Source organism: Gossypium hirsutum, chromosome D08 (genome assembly GCF_007990345.1).
Source record: "Gossypium hirsutum isolate 1008001.06 chromosome D08, Gossypium_hirsutum_v2.1, whole genome shotgun sequence".
Lineage (NCBI taxonomy): Eukaryota > Viridiplantae > Streptophyta > Magnoliopsida > Malvales > Malvaceae > Gossypium > Gossypium hirsutum.
The window spans coordinates 36,625,092-36,645,335 of NC_053444.1; the positions used below are offsets into that span (position 1 = coordinate 36,625,092).

The 20,244-nt window shown below is 33.0% G+C and overlaps 2 protein-coding genes across 7 annotated transcripts; one reads left to right on the plus strand and one right to left on the minus strand.

The window, feature by feature from the left end:
* The first annotated feature begins 367 nt into the window (after positions 1-367).
* LOC107917797 (uncharacterized) lies at positions 368-5,463 on the plus strand. Of its 6 annotated transcripts, none has more exons than XM_041098147.1 (13): positions 377-510; positions 663-817; positions 1,451-1,594; positions 1,694-1,830; positions 2,015-2,059; positions 2,149-2,202; positions 2,428-2,532; positions 2,615-2,818; positions 3,026-3,111; positions 3,761-4,776; positions 4,874-5,084; positions 5,179-5,224; positions 5,313-5,463. In XM_041098147.1, the coding sequence occupies exons 1-12, from the start codon at positions 425-427 to the stop codon at positions 5,216-5,218; spliced, it is 2,283 nt and encodes a 760-aa protein (XP_040954081.1). In that variant the 5' UTR covers positions 377-424; the 3' UTR covers positions 5,219-5,224; positions 5,313-5,463. The 6 variants fall into 6 exon arrangements, with proteins under 6 accessions (XP_040954086.1, XP_040954081.1, XP_040954083.1 ...); XM_041098149.1 differs by having other exon boundaries at positions 3,761-3,852; positions 3,958-4,776; positions 5,179-5,463; XM_041098150.1 differs by having other exon boundaries at positions 3,761-3,852; positions 3,973-4,776; positions 5,179-5,463.
* Positions 5,464-18,903: 13,440 nt separating this feature from the next.
* On the minus strand, positions 18,904-19,653 carry LOC107908744 (uncharacterized). Its single transcript, XM_016836008.2, has 2 exons — positions 19,336-19,653; positions 18,904-19,062 (listed from the first exon to the last, which is right to left on the minus strand). Exons 1-2 carry the CDS (start codon positions 19,651-19,653, stop codon positions 18,904-18,906), a joined length of 477 nt encoding a protein of 158 aa, XP_016691497.1.
* Positions 19,654-20,244: the final 591 nt, after the last annotated feature.

The following is a 20,244-nucleotide window of genomic DNA, read 5'->3' on the forward strand; positions in this document are numbered from 1 at the left end:
AAAGCATTTACTCAAACACTTGGTGTGCTTGGTTTTCTTGTGGCTTTTTCGTTTACTTTTTGCTTCTTCGTTTAAGAGTTTGTTTCCACTTTATTTCGATGCCTTAGAGAATTTCTCTTGAGAATTCTTAACTTTCGAGTGTTAGACCAACTTAGACAGATTTGAAGCAAATGAATCACCTAAGATCACGTGATTTACTAGACTAAAATTTTAATTTCGTGACACTAGTATCTTTATAAATCATAAGGCCAAAAAATGGAGGTTAATGAGGATTTCTGTTTTTGGTTTGGATGGGGTGAATTGATGGAAAATAATTAAATTTGGGAGAGAAAGAGAAGTTTAAAGCCCAATTGTTACAAGGGTGTAGAATTGGGTTTGTTTGGAAGAAGGTAAAAGGGAAGTGTTTGGGATTTGGGACATTGAAATGGACTGCTTCATTTCTCAAGTTCCACGTCCGTCATGGAGTCTAAAACATCACGTTGCCACCAAAATCTTCCACCTCAATATCATGTACGTTTTCGTTTTCATTTTCATTTTTTTTTAAATAATTTTCTTGCTAAGGAGGGTTCCCCTCTCCACCTTCATATATATATATAGCCTGTATATATATATTTCTCTTACAATTCGCTCCCTCGGAACTCTCTTTTTTTCTTCCGCAACAGTTTTCTCGGCCGATCACTTCCTTGTTTTTTCTCGGTTATTTTCCCTTCCACCAAACACTCTCCAATCCCCTGCTCTTTCACTGTAACTCCTTGCGATCGCTTAAGATTCTGTCTCTCCTCTAATCGATCTCTCTCGCTCTCTCCCTCATATACTGGTACGTTAACCGATCGCTTCACTTTCCTTTCTTTTCTATCATTTTTTTGTTTTGTTTTTACATTCAACCTTTTATCTCAGATCACGTGAATAGAAGCCCTACTCACTTCTGTTGTTTTTAAATTTGTTTTAATTATTTATTATGTTGATATGGAGTTTAGTTTTTACAAGCTCTGAAAATTGGTACTAGTTGGAATTTGAATTTTACGTTATTTGAAGAATGGAATTCGGCCAAAACTGAGTTCAATAGTTATATTGTGGCTCAATAAAGGAAAGGTTTAGAAAAGGCCTCCCCCTTTTTGCTGCTAATGGGCAAATGAAGGTTCGGGAAGTTATTTATTTGTAAATGTAGACGGAGTTTATTGGACTCTGTCCTTCTGCAATCTTTGGTTATCTTTTTTTATTGAGTTTTGGTTTGGGAATTTTTTTTCTTGAAATTAGAATTTAAATATTTGCTGCCTGCTGATGGATTTTAATATTAATTCTTAGGTTAATTATTTAGTTGTTTTGCTGCGAAAGAAATTCCTAGCGGACAAGTTGGTTTCATTAATGATTTTTGTTATAAATCCCTAGTGGTTGTGACTCTGTTTGTGTGCTATGCCTGTTGCAAAACTCAAGGCTACCAGTTCTGCAGATGTAATGAAATCAGAGGAGCCAAATGATTCTTTGGACACTTTCATCAGACAAGCTATTGGAAAAGAGCCTCTCCTTTCTTTCTCTAGGGCTGGGGACAGCTCAGTCCAATGGATTCAATTACTGCATGCCTTAGATCAACAAGGTACTTAAAACTTAGTTGATGGTTCAAATCATTGTGTGTGAAAATACAATATAATTGATGCTATACTATAACTTGATTTATTGCCTATATGTCTGACAGAAATCCCTGGATGGCCTTTACTCACTCCTCTGAAGGTGCAGATGCAAAAGTGTGATAAGTGTTCGCGAGAATTTTGTTCGCCCATTAACTATAGAAGGCATATACGTGTGCATCATAGGTTGAAAAAACTTGATAAGGTTTTCTCACCATCTTTGAAACATGATTAGTCCATTATGTTGATTCTTCTTCAGATTTTCTCCTGCAATTTCTTCTCTTCCAATGCTTCTTTAAGATGCTAGCCTCTTGGACAATTGAGATCTGTGGATTTATATTTTTAACCCTTTAGGACTCCTCTAAACAATGTTGTTTTACACACTGTAGGATTCTGCTAAAAATAGGGACTTACTAGCGGCATTTTGGGGCAAGGTGTTTCTCTCCCCACTCCCTCTCTTGCTTATTCGTTTTAGGTTAACCTCTTTCTCATTTCTTGTGGTTCTTATTTATATCATTTACAGCTGTCGGAGGATGAGGCAAAGGAAGTTGTATCATTCAAGGATGCGGCATTGGAGGTAATTGTTTAATTTTTCTCTCCTGCTTAATCCTTGGTTCAACATTTAATACTATTCAAGTGACATCCAGATCTGGTTTACAATTGTATTTGTTATTTTTATACCATTATCTTGTATCCAAATGATTATTTCTTGCTAGAATATACGTGCACATATTGTATGATTATTGATTTTGTTTGTTTTTGTCTCCTAAACAATTGCCTGCTTGCTAACTATGCCTTCTAGGAAGTTCCAGGATCTTCAGTTATAAAATCATTGACAACACTTGTAAAGAGACCAGGGTTTTCGGCTTTGCCACAAGTTTGCTTGAGGGCAGGTTCTGCTCTACTGGTAAGGAACATAGTGTCATAGATCTGAAAGCATGCTAACGCATTCTTATCCTATAGATGTCATATATTCTAATTCTATGCAGGACCTTGTCCAAGCTAGACCATCAAGGTTTCCAATATCTTCCCAAGAATTATTTAGTATCCTTGATGATGCAAGTGAAGGGACTTTCCTTTGTGGTGCAGCTGTGTCGATGCAAAAGTATATTTTTGATGGGGAAGCGGGAAAGATTGGTCTCGACACCAAAAACTTGGTTGCTTGTACCAGCTTCTTGGTAGAACAGAAATTGGTACCTTTTTTTCTTTTTCTGTCCTTTCAAAGTTGATTTACTTAAAAGCTTTCATGCACACACTTATGAATAATTTGGTTGGCAAGTATTATGCTATCCCTAACCTTTGGGACAAGCAGTACGATGGTGTGCACATGAATCTGTCATCTTTTGTACATTTTGCCCTCGACATATTTCCTGATCAAAATTATCTTTGTTTTTGTTCAGGTTAAAGCATGGCTTGCAGATAAGGATGCCGAAGCATTGAGGTGTCAGAAGTTGCTAGTGGAAGAGGAAGAAGCTGCCCATAAGAGGTGCATATTGCTAATTCTCCTCATCAAATAAAGTTATTTTTAAGTTTGTCGTATTTGACATGTGCAAAAAGGTTGGACCGTTTTCAAATCCTATCCTTCCCCCTTTTCTCTCAAAATTTTCCTCTTAGCATGAAGAAAGTAATTCTTTAAATTGTCTTTGAGAATGTCTGGGAGAAAGAAGATATCAGTAAAGTATTTTTAGTAATTTATTCTTTTCCATGAGTTAGTAAACCCTGCATATGGCGTAATTACTAATTTACTTCCAAAAGATGTAATGTAGACAACCTTTTTCCCCACCAGATATAAATGGTAAAAAAGGGGAAGAAGATACAGGTATAAGAACTTTTTTTTGATTTCTGGAAAAGAAAATAAAATTGTGGAAATCTTTTTTCTGTCAACAATCAACTTTCTTAGAGCACATGCATTGAAGAGGAAAATTGTTAGAATTTGGTTTATCAGTTCTAGTCTACTAAAGTTCAGTCTGGGGCTTTTTAGTTCCTTGATACAGGTGGTAACAGAACAGGTAGGTCCCCTAAGTTCAGTGTTATAGATTAATGACATAATTCTTCAGGAATAGCTCTTCAACATCTTACGAAAAGCAAAATGGAAGACGTTTGATTAGCTGATTTATTTCCTGATTCTTCACTAGGCAAGTCGAGCTTCTTGAGAGAAAGAGACAGAAAAAACTTAGGCAGAAGGAGCAGAAAGCAAAGGAACTAAGACCCTGGGAGATGGAAGAAGGTAAGCAGAACATGGATGATTCATTGGAGGATAACACCCCCGCTGAAACATCCAGCCCTAAAGCTGTTTTTGATATTGATGGACAAAATGCAATCATATCAACAGATCAAGTTCTTCCAGCCCTAGAACCCATTCCTTTCCCCAACCCTGAGGAGGGTGTAGATTACAGAGTTCAGACGGAGTTTTACAATCAATATTGTGAGCCAGGAACTAGTCAGAATGGAGAAAGACGAGTAGAGCAAGTTGATGGATGTCAGCGAATAGTTGTTGCTCGATGGAAGACTCCACCCAAATCACAGCGAGTGGTGCTTAATGGTTTCCATGCTAACCAGAATTCTCATGGATTTAAATCTGGAGGCACGAATAAACATGGAACAAACAGGGAAAGGATTGCTGCAATGGGTAATAGTAATAAAATGTGGAGCCGAAAATCTAAAGCAATAGATGATGGGGATAGTTTGCAAATTAAAGCAGGGAAACAAGCTACAAATCAACCGGATCAGAATAAGAACCCAGAACTTGTAATTGGTTCTATATCTGTCCCACTTGGAAAGAATCTGGCTGAAACCCATGATAGGTGCCCTGCGGAGTGTCAAACACCAAAGAACAATGTTCAGGAGAGTTTCAGCAAACATGATCATGTTCAGATTGTTGCAAACCGATCAACCATTAAATTTTGGAGGCCAGTGAGTCGACAAGAACGAAAAAGTTCACTGCCAGTCCAAAATGGTATTAAAGAAGTTGAAGTGATTGCTGAAAATGATGGAGTCCAGATTTCATCCAATGAAAGCTATCGAAGGTCATCTGCAGTAGATGGTAGCGATGGTGTAGTAAGAATGAATCTTTCTTCAACACTCAAGGAAAGCGTGCAACCAGGTGGCTTGCAGTTTGACGGCAATGCTGCCAAGGCTTTTCTTGCTGAGAGTAAGTTGGGATGTTTGATATATATATATATGCGTGTGTGTATTGGCTTTATCACTGAGTCCATTTTTACTGAATGTCTTTGATAAACATCTGATAGGGTGGAAGGAGGCTGTTGCAGGAGAACATGTGACATTGGTTCTCTCCTCGAACCCTAAGCCTCCAGGGTGCTCAGGGGTTGAAATTGATTCATCAGAGAAGTGGATGGTCAAGGCAGGGGCCTGTGAGGCTTCTACTGTTGGGGCTGCAATAGCCAAGTACAGAAAGAAGCCTGAAAGGGGTGCTAAAACAAAGTACATTCCAAAACAAAGGTCGGCAACCTAGGAGGAGGAGGAGAGATAAGGGAATATTTATTAATGAGATATGAACAGAGATTAGTAGGTCATGACTATATATTTTTTGCAGAGGTTCCAGTTTTACCAGTGGTCTTCTGTTGGAAAATTGAAGAAAGGTAAAAGGTTTTACCAGAAATGTTTTATGGTTTCTTTCTTTTTACTCTAAATTTTGGGTGTAATAAATTGGGGCTGATGCTATTGCAGAGGTCTTTTTTGGGGTCGAAGTGGAAGTTCATTTTTGTTGTTGTTTTTCTTTTACTTCTGTCCTGTGGGTAACTTTTTTGCTGGAGAGAAATTGGGCCTTTGGAGGACATCAAAACCAATCGTAATAAGACTAATATAATTCGTTTACTAATTATTATTCCATTTAACGATTTTAATAATTTCATTTAGCATCTAAACAAAAATAAAAAAGGCGCTCTTGGATTATGTAGTCACAAATTCCATTTTGGAAAGATTGATACAATGGGAATAAATTGAAAGGAATGTAGGACTGGAACACTCTTCTACTCTTTTATTACCTTTAACTGTGTGTTTGTAAATTGTAAACAACGCATTTCATTTATTTGGTTTTTTTTAATTTTTTTTATTTAAATTTTCCGTTTTTGACAAATATTTTAAATTCAAAGGTTAAAGAAAAGCTTAAAATTAAATTGAAAATTAAAATGATTTTTTAATTATAAAATGTTAAAATAAAATAAAATTTAGATTATTTTGTCTTATTGTCCCGTCGGCAATATATTTCAGAAAAAAACTTTGAAATGACTTGAAAGACTCAGAAAGAAAAAGAAAGGGTAACAAAGTTTATAGAAACTCAATGGGTCGGTTAGGGTGTAAATGAAGCTTCTCAAACTAATGTTACCATATTTATGTTGCTCAGTTGGTTTATTTAAGATAACTATTTGGATTTAGTTCAAGTATCATTTAGATTTGATTTAATTAATTCTTTACGGACAATAAATAAACTTATTTGCAGACACCAAACAAACATATCATCAAACATTTTCTCCACTATGCTTACAACAAACAAACAAAAAGTAATTAAATAAGCAATCTAATCAATTATTATTAAATTACACTCACATTGAGCGTTCAACTGTTTGATCACAAAACCTTTCAAAATAAGTGTTACAAAGATAGAAACAAAACCATGAAAAATCTTTGGGACAAAAGCATTGACAAGACTCGCAATTTCAGGCCACACTCCGGGATTAGGATTAATGATAATAGAAGCTGGAATTTAAAAATCAGAGCATGACTAGCTGCATTCAAGCAACAAACAAAAACTTTGAACATGAAGAAGCCCTAGTGTTGGGAAAACATTTGCAAAGCCAAGCTTCTGCCTAAGATAAAATTCTTACTTTAGAACCCTCCCCCACAAGAGCTAGAGGAATGGAGGTCCCGACTAATTATCCATTATGCCTCAACCATGCTGAAATGATTGAACATGGATTGCGACGTAGCAAAAGGATGGTGGGCTGACATCAGTTGCAGCATACTTATTAACAGTGCCAACAATGACAGATGGGAAGAGTGGTTAGCTAAAACTCTGTCTTCGAAAAGCTGGCTTAACTCACCAAAAATTCACTTCGCCCCCAACCTTTGGAATATGGCTGATTAGGAATGCCACAATACATGGGAAAACACCGGACTTGAAAATAACCATGTCCACCTTGCAATCTCCCACTCCTCACGCATCATTCCTTTGGTAGGAGTGTCATGGAGTAAACCACGACAAGGTTGGATTTCCCTATTAAATTTGATTCTATTCCGGTAAATTTATGTTGTCTTATTTTTAAGATTGCATGCAACTCTACTCAATTACGCAAGATAAGATCTAATCTTAATCAGGGTCTATTCAACCACCATTTAAACACATCAATCATGTATCAATAATATAGAAATATTTAACCAAGAATTAAGCACACATAATTGAGAATAAGAAACTAAGTATTTATTGCATAAAATAAAAATCAAACGACAAAATCTATCATAGGATTCATCTCCCTAAGCATTTAGAAAATTAGTTCGTGCTTGAAAATAAAAACATCCAAGAAATAGTATAACTAAAAGAAATAAAATAAAAAAAAACTCATGATAATTCCATAAGAAACCAACTGCGAATCTTTAATCTTGTCGGAGATTTGCTTCAGAATCGACTTCAATAGTGCTTTTCGAGTTGTTTTCTTAAATATTCTATGGCGGCTCACTCCTATCTTCTTATATTTGTCATATATATGTCTTAAAATGCATAGAAAACCTAAAAATCATGATTTTCTGTTGTTTGGTGCGTAATTCTGTGAAATCGACGTGGTCTACCACATGCTCGTATGGGTCACACGACCATGTGATCTAATTGCATGGCTCCTGTAACTTACTCCAACGCTTCAAATTTCACTCGTTTTTCACTCATTTTGCTCCCAAGTGCTCTATTAAGCATTAAAACATGGATTTATAGGATTAAAAGCATAAAATTCACAATTAATATCAAATAATCACCCAAAAACACATTAAAAATGAGGTTAAAACATATTACTTTTAGCAGCTTTATATTACAATTAGTTTAAAAATTTTGAAAGATAAAATTATTATGATAATATTAATTATTATATGTTACATATAATTTTAATTTTAGTTTTTTTAACATACTATTACTTATTACATTTCATCTATTGCAATTAATCAATGCACGGGTTTATGATTGCGACAATTATAATATATTAATGCACGTTGATCGTGATTTTATAACACATCCCAACAATTCGAACATCGAAACTATATACAATAATAATTTAAGGCATTATTTTTTATTAAATAAAATATATAAAAAGTTATAAATTTATTTGTAATATCAATTATAAAATTAAAATTACATAAAATCATAAATTAATAATAATATTATTAATGCATGAATATAAGATACACTATCAATCTGCACATTACTATATTTGTCACAATCATAATATATTTATGCACGAGTTAATACAACTCTAAATTAATTGTAAACTACTTCCTAGAAAAGAAATTGTAATTTAATATGACATTAAAGAACAAAAGCAATCTAAGCAGAGAATTTTAAAACATAAAAACATAAACATCTTCCCTATCTCAATAATTACCTGAAATTCAATCTCAACAAGAATTAACATCATTACTAAAGTTCACTCAAAGCACTCAAGGTGTTTAATGTTCAAGTAACGTGCACTCAACAGTCAAACAAGAAATACTATTACCATAGGCTTGGTTGAAAGTCAAATCTCCACCACTATATAACGAGATGATACACCAATCAAGAGGTCTTTTACGAGGTTGTAACGGAGCTTACGTTAAGGGTACAAAAAATGTCAAAAGAGGTGGTTACAATCGAGAGTCGAGTTGATAAGTTACCAAACCAAAAAATCAGTTGTTGAATTAAAAGAATTTACATCAACAAGAAATAAAGAGTGGATATGAGCTTTTATACAAAATATGAGACTAACTATTCAAGCTCAACAATTTTTTTATTTTGCTTTATTTTTTTTAAACAAAGAGTAATGCAAATGATGAAACATAGTCAGACAACTAACCAAATCGAATATTGGTATTAAGGAAGTCAATAAAAAAATTACAACATTAATGTAGGTTTTCAGGTTAACATGAATGATTGTTAAGTACAAAAATGTGTTAGGATCAACGGGGTTTACTAGGGGTTAATTCAACAGGTAAGCTGTTTCAAGGTTAGGTGGGTTAAATCCTAAGTGTCTCTATCATTTCAATATATCAAATCAACAATTTGGTCTCAACATATATAACTGAAGCAAGTTTTAGAATAACAAATCAAGTTGACATACTCACAACCAAGAATAAGTGAGCACAAAGAAAATTTGCTCTATAGGCTCAAAAACTCACAAAAAAATATGGTTTTGATGTTAAACTTGTAAATTTAAAATTTCAGAAAAAATCTTCAGTGCAAGGAGACAACCTAAAATAATAATTTTTGAAAAATGGTTTATCATGCTTGACTCTCTCGTGTCTTAAAGTATAAATCACACAACGCATAAAAATCCACAAATTAAAAAAAACTTTAATGTTAGGTTTGAGAAAATTACTTAATCACAAACAACAATTCAGGGACTATATCACACAAACATATAAAATCCTCCCTACACTTAAGATGTACATTGTCCTCAATGTACAAACAAATATAATCACAGTAAGCAAAGTATCATAAGAAAGGGAGAAAAAGAACTAAAACTGCCTTAAATTTGAATGATTTTGCCGAAATAGAGAAATCCAGAATCATAGGAGTTCTTAAATTAATTACATAGTTCCAAGCACACTAATAAGAAAATAAACAAAACAAAATAAGATAAATGTGACGAAACAAATAGAAAAACAATTGAAAAAATAACAAGAAAGTGCATAATAAAATAAAACATATAAATTCGAAAAAAAATAACAATAAAAATGAAAGTAAAACTAAAAATAAAAATAAATAAAAACATAAAACTAAATAAAGTCACTGATCGACATCATGGGAGATGTTACGATCGAAAGGCGTAGGTACAATGGGGGGATCGGGTGAAAAAATATGAAAATTCTGAAAAAATATGAAAATTCTGGCACATCTGTTGTAGATAGGTCTCAATGCGATCTTGCTAGCGCTAAAGCTGGTCGAAGTGCTTTAAATGTCGTTGCTCAAAGCGATCGATCCAATCTGAGTACTACTGCTAAATGCGATAGATGTCATAAAGCGTGACCGTATATGCAGGCGCAACAGTGGAGTGACTAGCCGGAGGACTGGGAATGGGTCGCGGTGGTGGTGGGAGGTCATCATCTAGATGCTCATCATCCTCAGTCTACTGAGTCGAATGTAGTAACACGTTCTAATCACCGAAAGCCCCTAGCTAACGGGTGACCATCCTAATATGTTTCATTATACTAAAGCCTTGTGGTGCCAAGCCCCCAATCAGATTGAGAGTGCCGATCTGCTCAGGGGTCTCGAGGAGGTCGAAGTAACGGGCTAGACATGTCACATATGGACCCATACAGATAGGTTCTTTCTATAGACGTTCACTCTGATGCCAACAACACTGAGCCACGAAGTGGGCTATATCAATCGGGTATTGCTCGTGTATGCTCCATAAAAAAGTACACATATAAAGTGCCCACGATGCTCATACTCTTTTTCTGACCAGTCAAAGTGTGGGCCAAAATAGCATAAATGTAGCGCAGAGTTGGGGTAGGTAGCAAGTCTTGGACTGGCTCGGATTGTACAAAGTAGCAATCTCAGAAATGTCAGACCAGTAGAGAGGGTTCAGTCGATGGATGTGCCGTGGGAGGGTAGAGAACTCAGCCATAGCCAAGAAATCATCAGAATATATGCCGAGAGCAACTCCGAATCCCATAATACTCAAATGCCAAATGATGCCCCAAGACAAAATGAGATTGCTCGAGATTCATCCCCTGATGATAGCACAGTCTATAGGAATAATGTGGAGCAAAACTTGAAAGTAAGCTCAGTATACGTCGGATCCACAATCGCAAAGAACTGTTCTCATGGTATCGCGTCCAATAAAGTATGAACATGTGCGGATAGACCCACAGTCTGAAGGGATTCACAGTCGATACACCGTCCCAAACCCAATGATTTGTCCTTCAAGTGCTAGTACCTCTCTTCATGGGGTGGATGGTTGAATGTGAGGTATCAGTGTCAAGTGATTAAAGTCTGAGATGAGGAAGATGTGGTCCCAACAAACTTTCGTTTCTTAGACTGAGGTACCTTACTTTTCCCCCGTGTATTTGGCATTATGTACCTAAAATAAGATTTAACAATAAGATGTATCAAACTATTGTCGGTAAGCATCACAAACCATGAAAAACAATACACTATAGGGTCCTAACTACGTGCTCAAAATGATTCATATTCAACAATAACAAAGGGCACTAGTATTCAATAAAACACCAAGATCAGCTAAAACAGAGCACCAGCATTAAAATAAACTAAACTAAATTCAAACAACGAATTAAGCAAAGCTAATCTAAAATTTATGAAAAACTAAACAATCAAAAGATAAAAAATAGAAAAATGAAAATGAAATTACTAATAATAATCATAACCTATCATAATAATAATAATAATAAACAATAATAAAATAAACAAAAGACATGGATGTTTGGGTGTGTTGGTATCGAAGGCAGCGTGGGGGTGGCATCCGGTGGTGGCAGGAAAGAAAATGGAGGGATAGCTGGTAGGGTACAGCAGAGTTAGGGTCGATGGTGGAAATGTGTTTGAAGGTCGGCAATTTACAATGAGAAGAGTGGACGGTTGAGGGGTGAACGACGGCGTGGGTAGAGGGGGAAATTAGTGAAGAGAGGTTACAATGTGATAGAACGGTGAGTTACAGTCGGTGGTTGCGTGACAAAGACGGCGGCGGATAGGTGGAGAAAAAAAACCAAATGACGGGTTTTTTTATGAAAATAATATATATTATATATAATTAATTATGTAAATGGTATGGGTTGAAGATTGTAATACCCAATTTTAGCCCGGGCTCACATATGGAAACATAATCTTCAAGGATATATAATCTTAGATATGATATGCAATCTTAGATATGATATGTAATCTTAGATATGATATGCAATCTTAGAAGATATGATTTTGTAATCTTAGAGATTTAATTTGTAGATACCTTTTAATCTTAGCCGTTGATGTGATTAATCTGTACCGTTGGATTTGGGGAGGCTCAACTATAAATAGATGCCTCTCCCTTCATTGTAAAGGATTGAAGTTAGGAGTAATAATAATTCTTAAGAGTATTCCCTCAAATTTCTCTTTCTCTTGCGTTTTTATTTTCTTTGGCGTGTTTAATAGGGTCTTTTTGACTTCATTTATTTGCGGATTTAGGCCCAGAATTTATGTCAAAGCTCGATTTAGTCTTTTTTTTTATTTTTTAATTTTTATTTATTTTTATTAAATTTGATTTTCTTGTTATTAAGTTATTATTATTACTATATATATACATACGCATATTTTTTTACAATAATATATATACATACATTTGTTTAAAAAAAACTTTTATAAACACATGCACATATTATATATATATATATTATTCTATTTGCATAACTTTTATATACATATATATACATTTACATTTTATAGACATATGCATTTTTTATTTCCTAACTTTTATATGCATATATATACACTTTTATATTTTTTTACTTTGATAAATATGTATATACGTATGTTTTCTTATATTATTCTTCATAATTTTTTATATATATTTTTTTCTAAATTAATTAATTTCAATATATGTAATTATTATTATTTGTTTTTATATATATGTAATTATCTTTTTTATAATCTATATATATGTAGATAATTATTTTTTTATATATGTACATGTATATATTTATATATTTTTTCTAATGAATATTTTTTTATATTTATATATATATACATATATATCTATGTTTTTTTATTTTCAAAAATGCTTAAATACATACTTATATTTTTAATGCATATTTTATAATTTATATGTATATGTTTATATATTTTTCTTTATTGTATTATGTATTTTGTTTGTACAAATTTATAATCCAAAATTTTATATGTAAATCATATGTATGTCTTTTATTCTTCATAATTTCAATGTATATATTTTGTATTTTTGTATTTTTTATTTCCTTCATTTGTTTATTGATTTATGTTTTCATTTATATTTTGTTCATTTATTTGATACTTTGCATGTCATGGATTTTTTTTTGTATATTAATTTCGTTTATTTATTTGTTTATATTATTTCGATGCCATTGTTGTATTTGTTATTGTGACATTTATACATACTTTCAATATAACATTACGTCATCTTTTTACTCGAATTTAAAAATGGAAAATTTTCAAAATAGAGATAATACTCGTATTTAGGATTTTCAAGAAAATTGAGCCCTAACGTATTGGGTTCCAATTTTCTTCGTTAAATCTAATAATCGAGAATTGCTCTTTAATCAAACAAAATAAAACTTGTCATCGGGAATTTAATATGTTGTGTCCTAACGTATTGGATGTGACACGTTGATTTCTCGAGATAAAGATTTTTTTTTAAAATAAAGGAAATATTGAATGTTTGGGATTTTAAGAAATCGTGCCCTAACGTATTGGGCTACGATTTCTTCATAAATTTTTGAACAATTAAATATTTTCTTAAATTTTATTACACGAGTTTTTTTGGACTAACTCATCTTGAAGAAAATAAAATGCTGTGCCCTAACGCATTGGGTGTGATATTTTTCTCTTTTTTTTTTCAAAATGAGAAAGTCTTAATAAATAATTTAATTTAACTAAGGATAGTATTTATTAACTCTCGACATTAAGACACGAATTAATCAACTTGGTACCAAATTTTGGGCGTTACGAGGGTGCTAATTCTTCCTCGTACGTAACTGACTCCCGAACCTGCTTTTCTAAAACTCGTAGACCAAAGTTATTTTAGGTGATCCAATCACACCTCAATAAAAGATTGGTGGTGACTCCCGCTTTCATCGACAACTAATTTTTATTTTTTTCCAAAAATAAAAATGGTTTCGATAAATATTATTTACAAAAAATGATAAGTTTGCTACAGTAACTCATAGTGTCGCGACACTACCTCAAAAAATTCTGCAATCATGACCAAATTATTATACCAAAAAAAAATAATATTTTATGTGGTGTCGCGCCAAGCTAAAGAGACACCAAAATTATATAATATTTTATTGTATTTTTTTAAATCATATATGATCAAAACGATAATGTGGTGTCAATGTATAGTAACTTGACATATATGATCAAAACAATAAAGTATTGTCAGGAATTGAGAGAGAAAATATGGAGAATTGAGAAGATACAATGGTTAATGAGAGAAGGGAAAAAAAGAAAAGAGAAATCTGAAGAAAAAAAAATACAAAAGTGACCCTTGTGTGATTGGTCATGTCAATGATTGGTGCGACACCAGTTCCCGATGCCACCCCAACCATTGACATGATGAATCACACAAGGGTAATGGGTTTGAAAAAAATCTAAATTTTGTTTACCCCTGTAAGGTCCTTTAGATCCCAACAAAGATTTTTTTTTTTTCATTTTGTGCAACAAGTTGGTAGCAAGATATGTATGTTTTTATTTAGTGATAAATTATAATATAAATAAATTTGTTGAAATATGTTGTGGTGGGGCATTGGTTTAGGTCAACATAAAACTTGTGTGAGGAGTTTAGCTTTTCGAAAAAGGTCTGTGATTTCTGTTTATTTTTGTTTTTAGAATTATTTTTAATATAATACAGCCAATTTTATATATGTTACAATATTTAGTTATAGTGTTTGTATGTGTTGGTAGCATTGAAATTTTATATTTGTTAAAATATAAAGAGTGATTGTTATATTTATTTTTTTGGTTGAAAAAATAACAATTATACGATTACATTCACTGGTTTCATTACAATACTAAGATTTTATTACAATCCTCTAATAAAATGTCCTTTATTGCCTCTAAATGAGCAATAAACAATTGTAAACTAGCAAGTCAAGTGGTTACTTTGGCCATGCAATCTGTAGCTTCATTTTGAGATCTCAGCACATGACGTAATCATATTTTCCATTCTTGGTGCATTATTCCATGAATCAACAATAATTCCACCATTTATTTTTTATTTGTAATATAAATACAACTATACATTTGATAAAATTTAGTTATTTATAAAGTTAATAATATTATTAAAAGTGAATCATTTATATACAAATGTATGGGGTATTAAGAATATTTTATATATTTATTTCAGTTTTTTATATTGATTTTTAACCATGCAAGTTTATCGAAATGGAATCTTTATTAAAATTTACCCATCACACTGTGTTAAGGATTTTTGAATGGGTAAAAACAATTTAAAAATCAATCTTATTTATTTATGTAGATGGCACAATATGTCTAAACGTTCATGCATGAAAGGATTAATTAGTAATTGCAAATATTGCATGTCACTTGTAAATAATATTTTTTCAAGTTTTTTTTGTTTGTTTGGTTATTAGATATTTTAATTGGTGATTGGATAGGTGTAACACCCCTAACCCATACTCGTCGCCGGATTAGGGTTACAGAGCGTTACCGTACAAGCAAAACATTACAACATACATTTCATACATTAATATAAACATAACATAAATCATTCATTCACATACATATCATCCCTAAATCGGGCCCTCGAGGCCCTAGAAACACCTTAGAAACAATTCAGCACCAAATTGAAAACATTTGGAAAGTATAAGAAAAAGTTAGAAAAATTTGACTGCAGAGGTCACACGGCCATGTGCCTCACACGGCTGAGGCACACGTCCGTGTCTCAGGCCGTGCAACAATCGAAATAGAGACACACGGCTGTGTCCCAGCCCCTGTCCTCACTCGTGTAACTTTATGAGTAGGGTTACATGGCCAAGTCACACGCCCGTGTGCTAGGTCGTGTAGCTGTCGAAAAAGCCCCACACGACTGTGTACCAGGCCGTGTGCTAGGCTGTGTAACTACTTGACTTGCACGCAATATAACCTATAGGCGGACACACAGTCGTGTCACTAGGCTGTGTGTCACACACGGCTAATTCACACACCCATGTCGCTAGGTCGTGTGGACATGAATTTGCCCAAAATTCAAGCCAATTCCATCACCAATTCATGCATATGCCTAAAAACCTTTTGTACATATAATCAAGGCGTCAAAACATGACCAAAACCTATGTGAAATGACTAATTCAATAATCCAAGATCATTCAACCAATATACCATACAAGGCACCTCAAATGCATTCATCTATAACTTACCTAAACATGCAAATATTTGATCACATTTTCATCATCAAACAAAATTCAACTTCTAACAAATCATGTCACAAATATGATCATTAACATTTCATCACAAACATGCTATTTGAGCCATACCATTCATGCATCACAAGTACCCAAAATGACATAGTTTGGCAAGTATCAAAAGGTACCAAATCCAAACAACTTATACATGCCAAAAATAATCAACTAACATTCAACTAACTACCAAAACAAATCCACCTATGCATGCCATTATAACCTTGGCCAAAACATAAAAAAAAACTACCGAAATTTATGTTGGATAGTGTGATAGATCTCCGACAAGCTTCCAAACCGATTGAGCTTCCCATTATCTAAAAAACATATGAAAGATAACTTAATGCTTAGTAAGTTCGTAGAACATGAAACATGACTTACCATTTCATTAAATAACATTAAGTACAAGCATAATGTAATCCAACCACAAGCTTGGCATAAGCCTAAGCACCATCATCAACACACAAGTTAGTGCATTCATACATAATTCATTTGAATTAAACATATGATGTTTCATTTCCATGTGAACATATATCATTTAACCTTTCCATGAACATATGCATATTACTATATGAGCACATACCTTTACAATCCTTTTCATTGCCCTTTGAACCATATAGAATAACATCGGATACTCGAGAAAGCTCACACGAAGTGTGCTTAAACATATAATCATAATCTTTCCTTTACATTGTTGCTCACACAAGTTGTGAAATGGGTCTGCTCACATGAGCTGTGGGTCGGAATGTAGGCTACACGATGCTGCTCACACGAGTTGTGGAGTATCCGTAACAAATGCAGGACCTCAACCATCAGTAGGACATTCAAGACCAGCACCCGAAACATGAAATCCCTAATGACATGTTATTTGTATCCTATGAATTCCTGATGTTCAACTGGGATTCAATAACCGTCATTAGGGGTGAGCATTTGACCGAATCGAATCGAATTGAATCAAAAATTTTTGAATTAATCGAGTTTTCAAATCTCATTTTATCATCCTAACTTTATTTGAAGTTTTATCGAATCGAATCAAGTGAGATAGAATTCGAATCGAATCGAATGGAATATTTTTTTCGAGTTAAATTTAAAAATAAAATAAAATTAGTGTTGTTTATTTTTATGTAATTTTTCAAAAAAAAATTCTTTAAAGTTTTTAAACATGATCATACAACAAAAAATTGAAGTAAATAAGTGAATAAATAAAAGCAACACAACATCAACCCAAATAAACAACATGATTCCAAATAAACAACAAAAATAATACAAAAAGATTATAATAAAAAACATAAGCAAAATTACAAAATGCAATAGAAACCTACACCAAAAGAACACAACAAAAGTCCAATTAACCAACAGCAATAACAAACCAAACCAAACTAATAACAATAACACATCAGTTCAAAAACCATTATAGAAATATTTAACTTTTTTCTTGTGCTTCAAACACCGTTGATAATCTTGAAACATCTAGTAAAAGTATTGAATGAGTTAGTTAAATAATAAAAAAAATTGCAAAAATAAATTAAATAAACATTTAACTTTATAAACTAATGCTAAGTATGTTACCTTCTTGATCTTCGGGTATTTTGGATAAGTCTAGCAAATGTAAAAACAAAGTTGTTAGTTAAATTATGGGAATGCTTACTAATATAAAGAATACAAAAGCTTATTTTATAAATTAAAATTTATATATTACCATCTTCCATTGTTTGAAGTTCATCAAAATAATCTTCAAGATTGATGGCATCATTAGATTTCCGAAGCCAATCTTGTGTGCAAACCAAAGCTTTGACCATGAGAGGAGTTAGAGAACTTCTAAAACTATCGAGAACACGTCCACCCGTGCTAAATGCACTTTCCGAGGCAACTGTTGAGATAGGAATAGTAAGAATATCTCGAGCCATTTGTGCAAGAAGAGGGAATCTAGGACTGTTCATTTTCCACCACAATAGTAAATCAAATGAACTTGAATTGTTTACTTCTTCATCCTCACCAAATATCTATCCAAATCAGATTTGCTTTCTAATCCAACTTGTTTCTTCTTCTTAAGGGATTTTTGTTTGGCCAAGCCCGTTTTCATTTCTGACTGATCTATTTCCATTGAACTGCAAAGATTTGTCGAAGAGCTAGATCTACCTTCAAACAATTCAATTCTCCCGGCATTAGAAGAATACTCATTAAACAAGCAATGCAAATCTTTATCAATCATTTTCATAATGTCATTAGCAACATTAGGAAAAAGCAAGTTGACCCCAAAGTCCAAAAAACTCATTTTACATCACAGATCAAAGATGACGCCAAGTAAACTAGCATGTTGATCTTGTTTCCTTCACCCCAATACTTATTATATTTCTCTCTCATTTTTTGAAGTCATAGAAATTATGTCTAGATCTCCACAATCTTGCCACCCATCAAAAAGACAATGCACATCTGTCAATACTTCAAAAAGTGAATGAGAGGTAACATGCAAAGATCCGGACACCTTCAATGTAAGATGATAAAAAGGCTCTAATACTTTTATAATTCTTCGAACAATTATCCAATCATCAAATGTAGGAACTCCATCTCCAGCAGTAAGGTCAAGAAAAAAATTATGGTCATTACGTACATATGATTCAAATGCACGCTCATATTTTTCAGCCACCTTTAACATCATATATGTTGAGTTCCATCTAGTAGGCACATCTAAACACAATTGAGCCTTACTATCTATCATTTCTTCTTTTACCCGTTGGTTGAATTTTGTCAACCTCGATGGTGATGCTCTTATATACCTCATAGCACCTCTAACTCGATCCACAGACACAGAAGCATCCTTAATACCGTATTGCACAATGAGATTAAGAATGTGTGCAACACATCTCATATGAATAAATCTTCCATTTGCAACAGAAGCATTTTGATGATTCAATTTATTTCTCAATTATTCAATGCCAACACCATTGGCGGATGCATTATCAATTGTAATAGTGAAGACCCTCTCAGTCCCCCAATCTCGAAGACATTTTTCAATGGCTTGACCTATGCTTTCACCTCTATGAGCAGATATTGGGCAAAAATTTATAATCCTTTTTTGCAACCTCTACTCATCATCCACCCAGTGTGCTGTTAAAGCCATATAAGATATCCTCTGAAATGAAGTCCAAGTGTCTGTCGTCAAACAAACTCTACTTATATCTTTTTCAAAATAATTCTTCATCACACTCTTCATGGAGTTAAATAAATCAAGACAATCCCTTCTAATTGCCCAACGAGATGGAAGACTAAACCGTGGGCATGCTATAGAAAGAAAGTATTTAAAACCCTCTCCCTCTACAATTTTAAAATTTAGTTCATCCATAATTATCATACGAACCAATGCTTTTCTAACAGCATCTTTATCAAACACCCAAGTTGATAAATCCGTTGTTTCTTGGCTAACCTTCACAAATGTTAATTCTGATTGCTTCGGATTAGAAGTATTACCTCGAGGTCTTTTTAGGCATGCTTTCAAATGGTTATTCAAATTTGTTGTAGAACCCAAAGTTGATTCCATTGTGTAAGTAACATCACATGCATTGCACCTTGCTCTCTTCTCCCCCTCTTCAGTCACAAATTTGGTGAAATGGTTCCAACAAGCTACCCTTGGAGTAATCTTTTTTTCAAACATTTTCCTTGGTTGTTGTTTGATCATCTCTACTTAGAGAAGAATTTTGTGAACTTTGAGTTGAACCATCTCGCTTTGGATCACTCATCTACAAGTAAACATTTGTTGCAATCCGTAACCATGACCAAAAATTGGTTTAAAATCAAACTTAATAAATCGATTAAATTAAAAATTAATTAATATAATAGTACAACAGTGCAAATTAAACAAAAAAAGTATGTTAAACTACATTTATAAAAAATGGTTGAATTGTTTTATTTTTATAATTATAAGTTTTTGAATATATAAAATAATAACTAAATTGGAAATTTTTTTAAAAGCATAATAATACAATACAAAAGCATGGTAGGATGAGCAAATCGCTTGTGATGTTCTGGTATTCATTGAAAATACGAGATGTGGCCAGTAAACAAATTAAAATATGAGATTGAATTTTACAGCTATTATTTTTACTTAAACTACATAAATATATGCAATTTTATATTAAAATAAATTTGAATATAGCTCACGTTATTGAATTTAAACCTATGATATTTATGCAAAAAAATTGTTAATTGAGTTTATCTATAGTCACTTAAAAAACTTCAACTGTTGCATTTAATTGAGTTTTCTCATTTT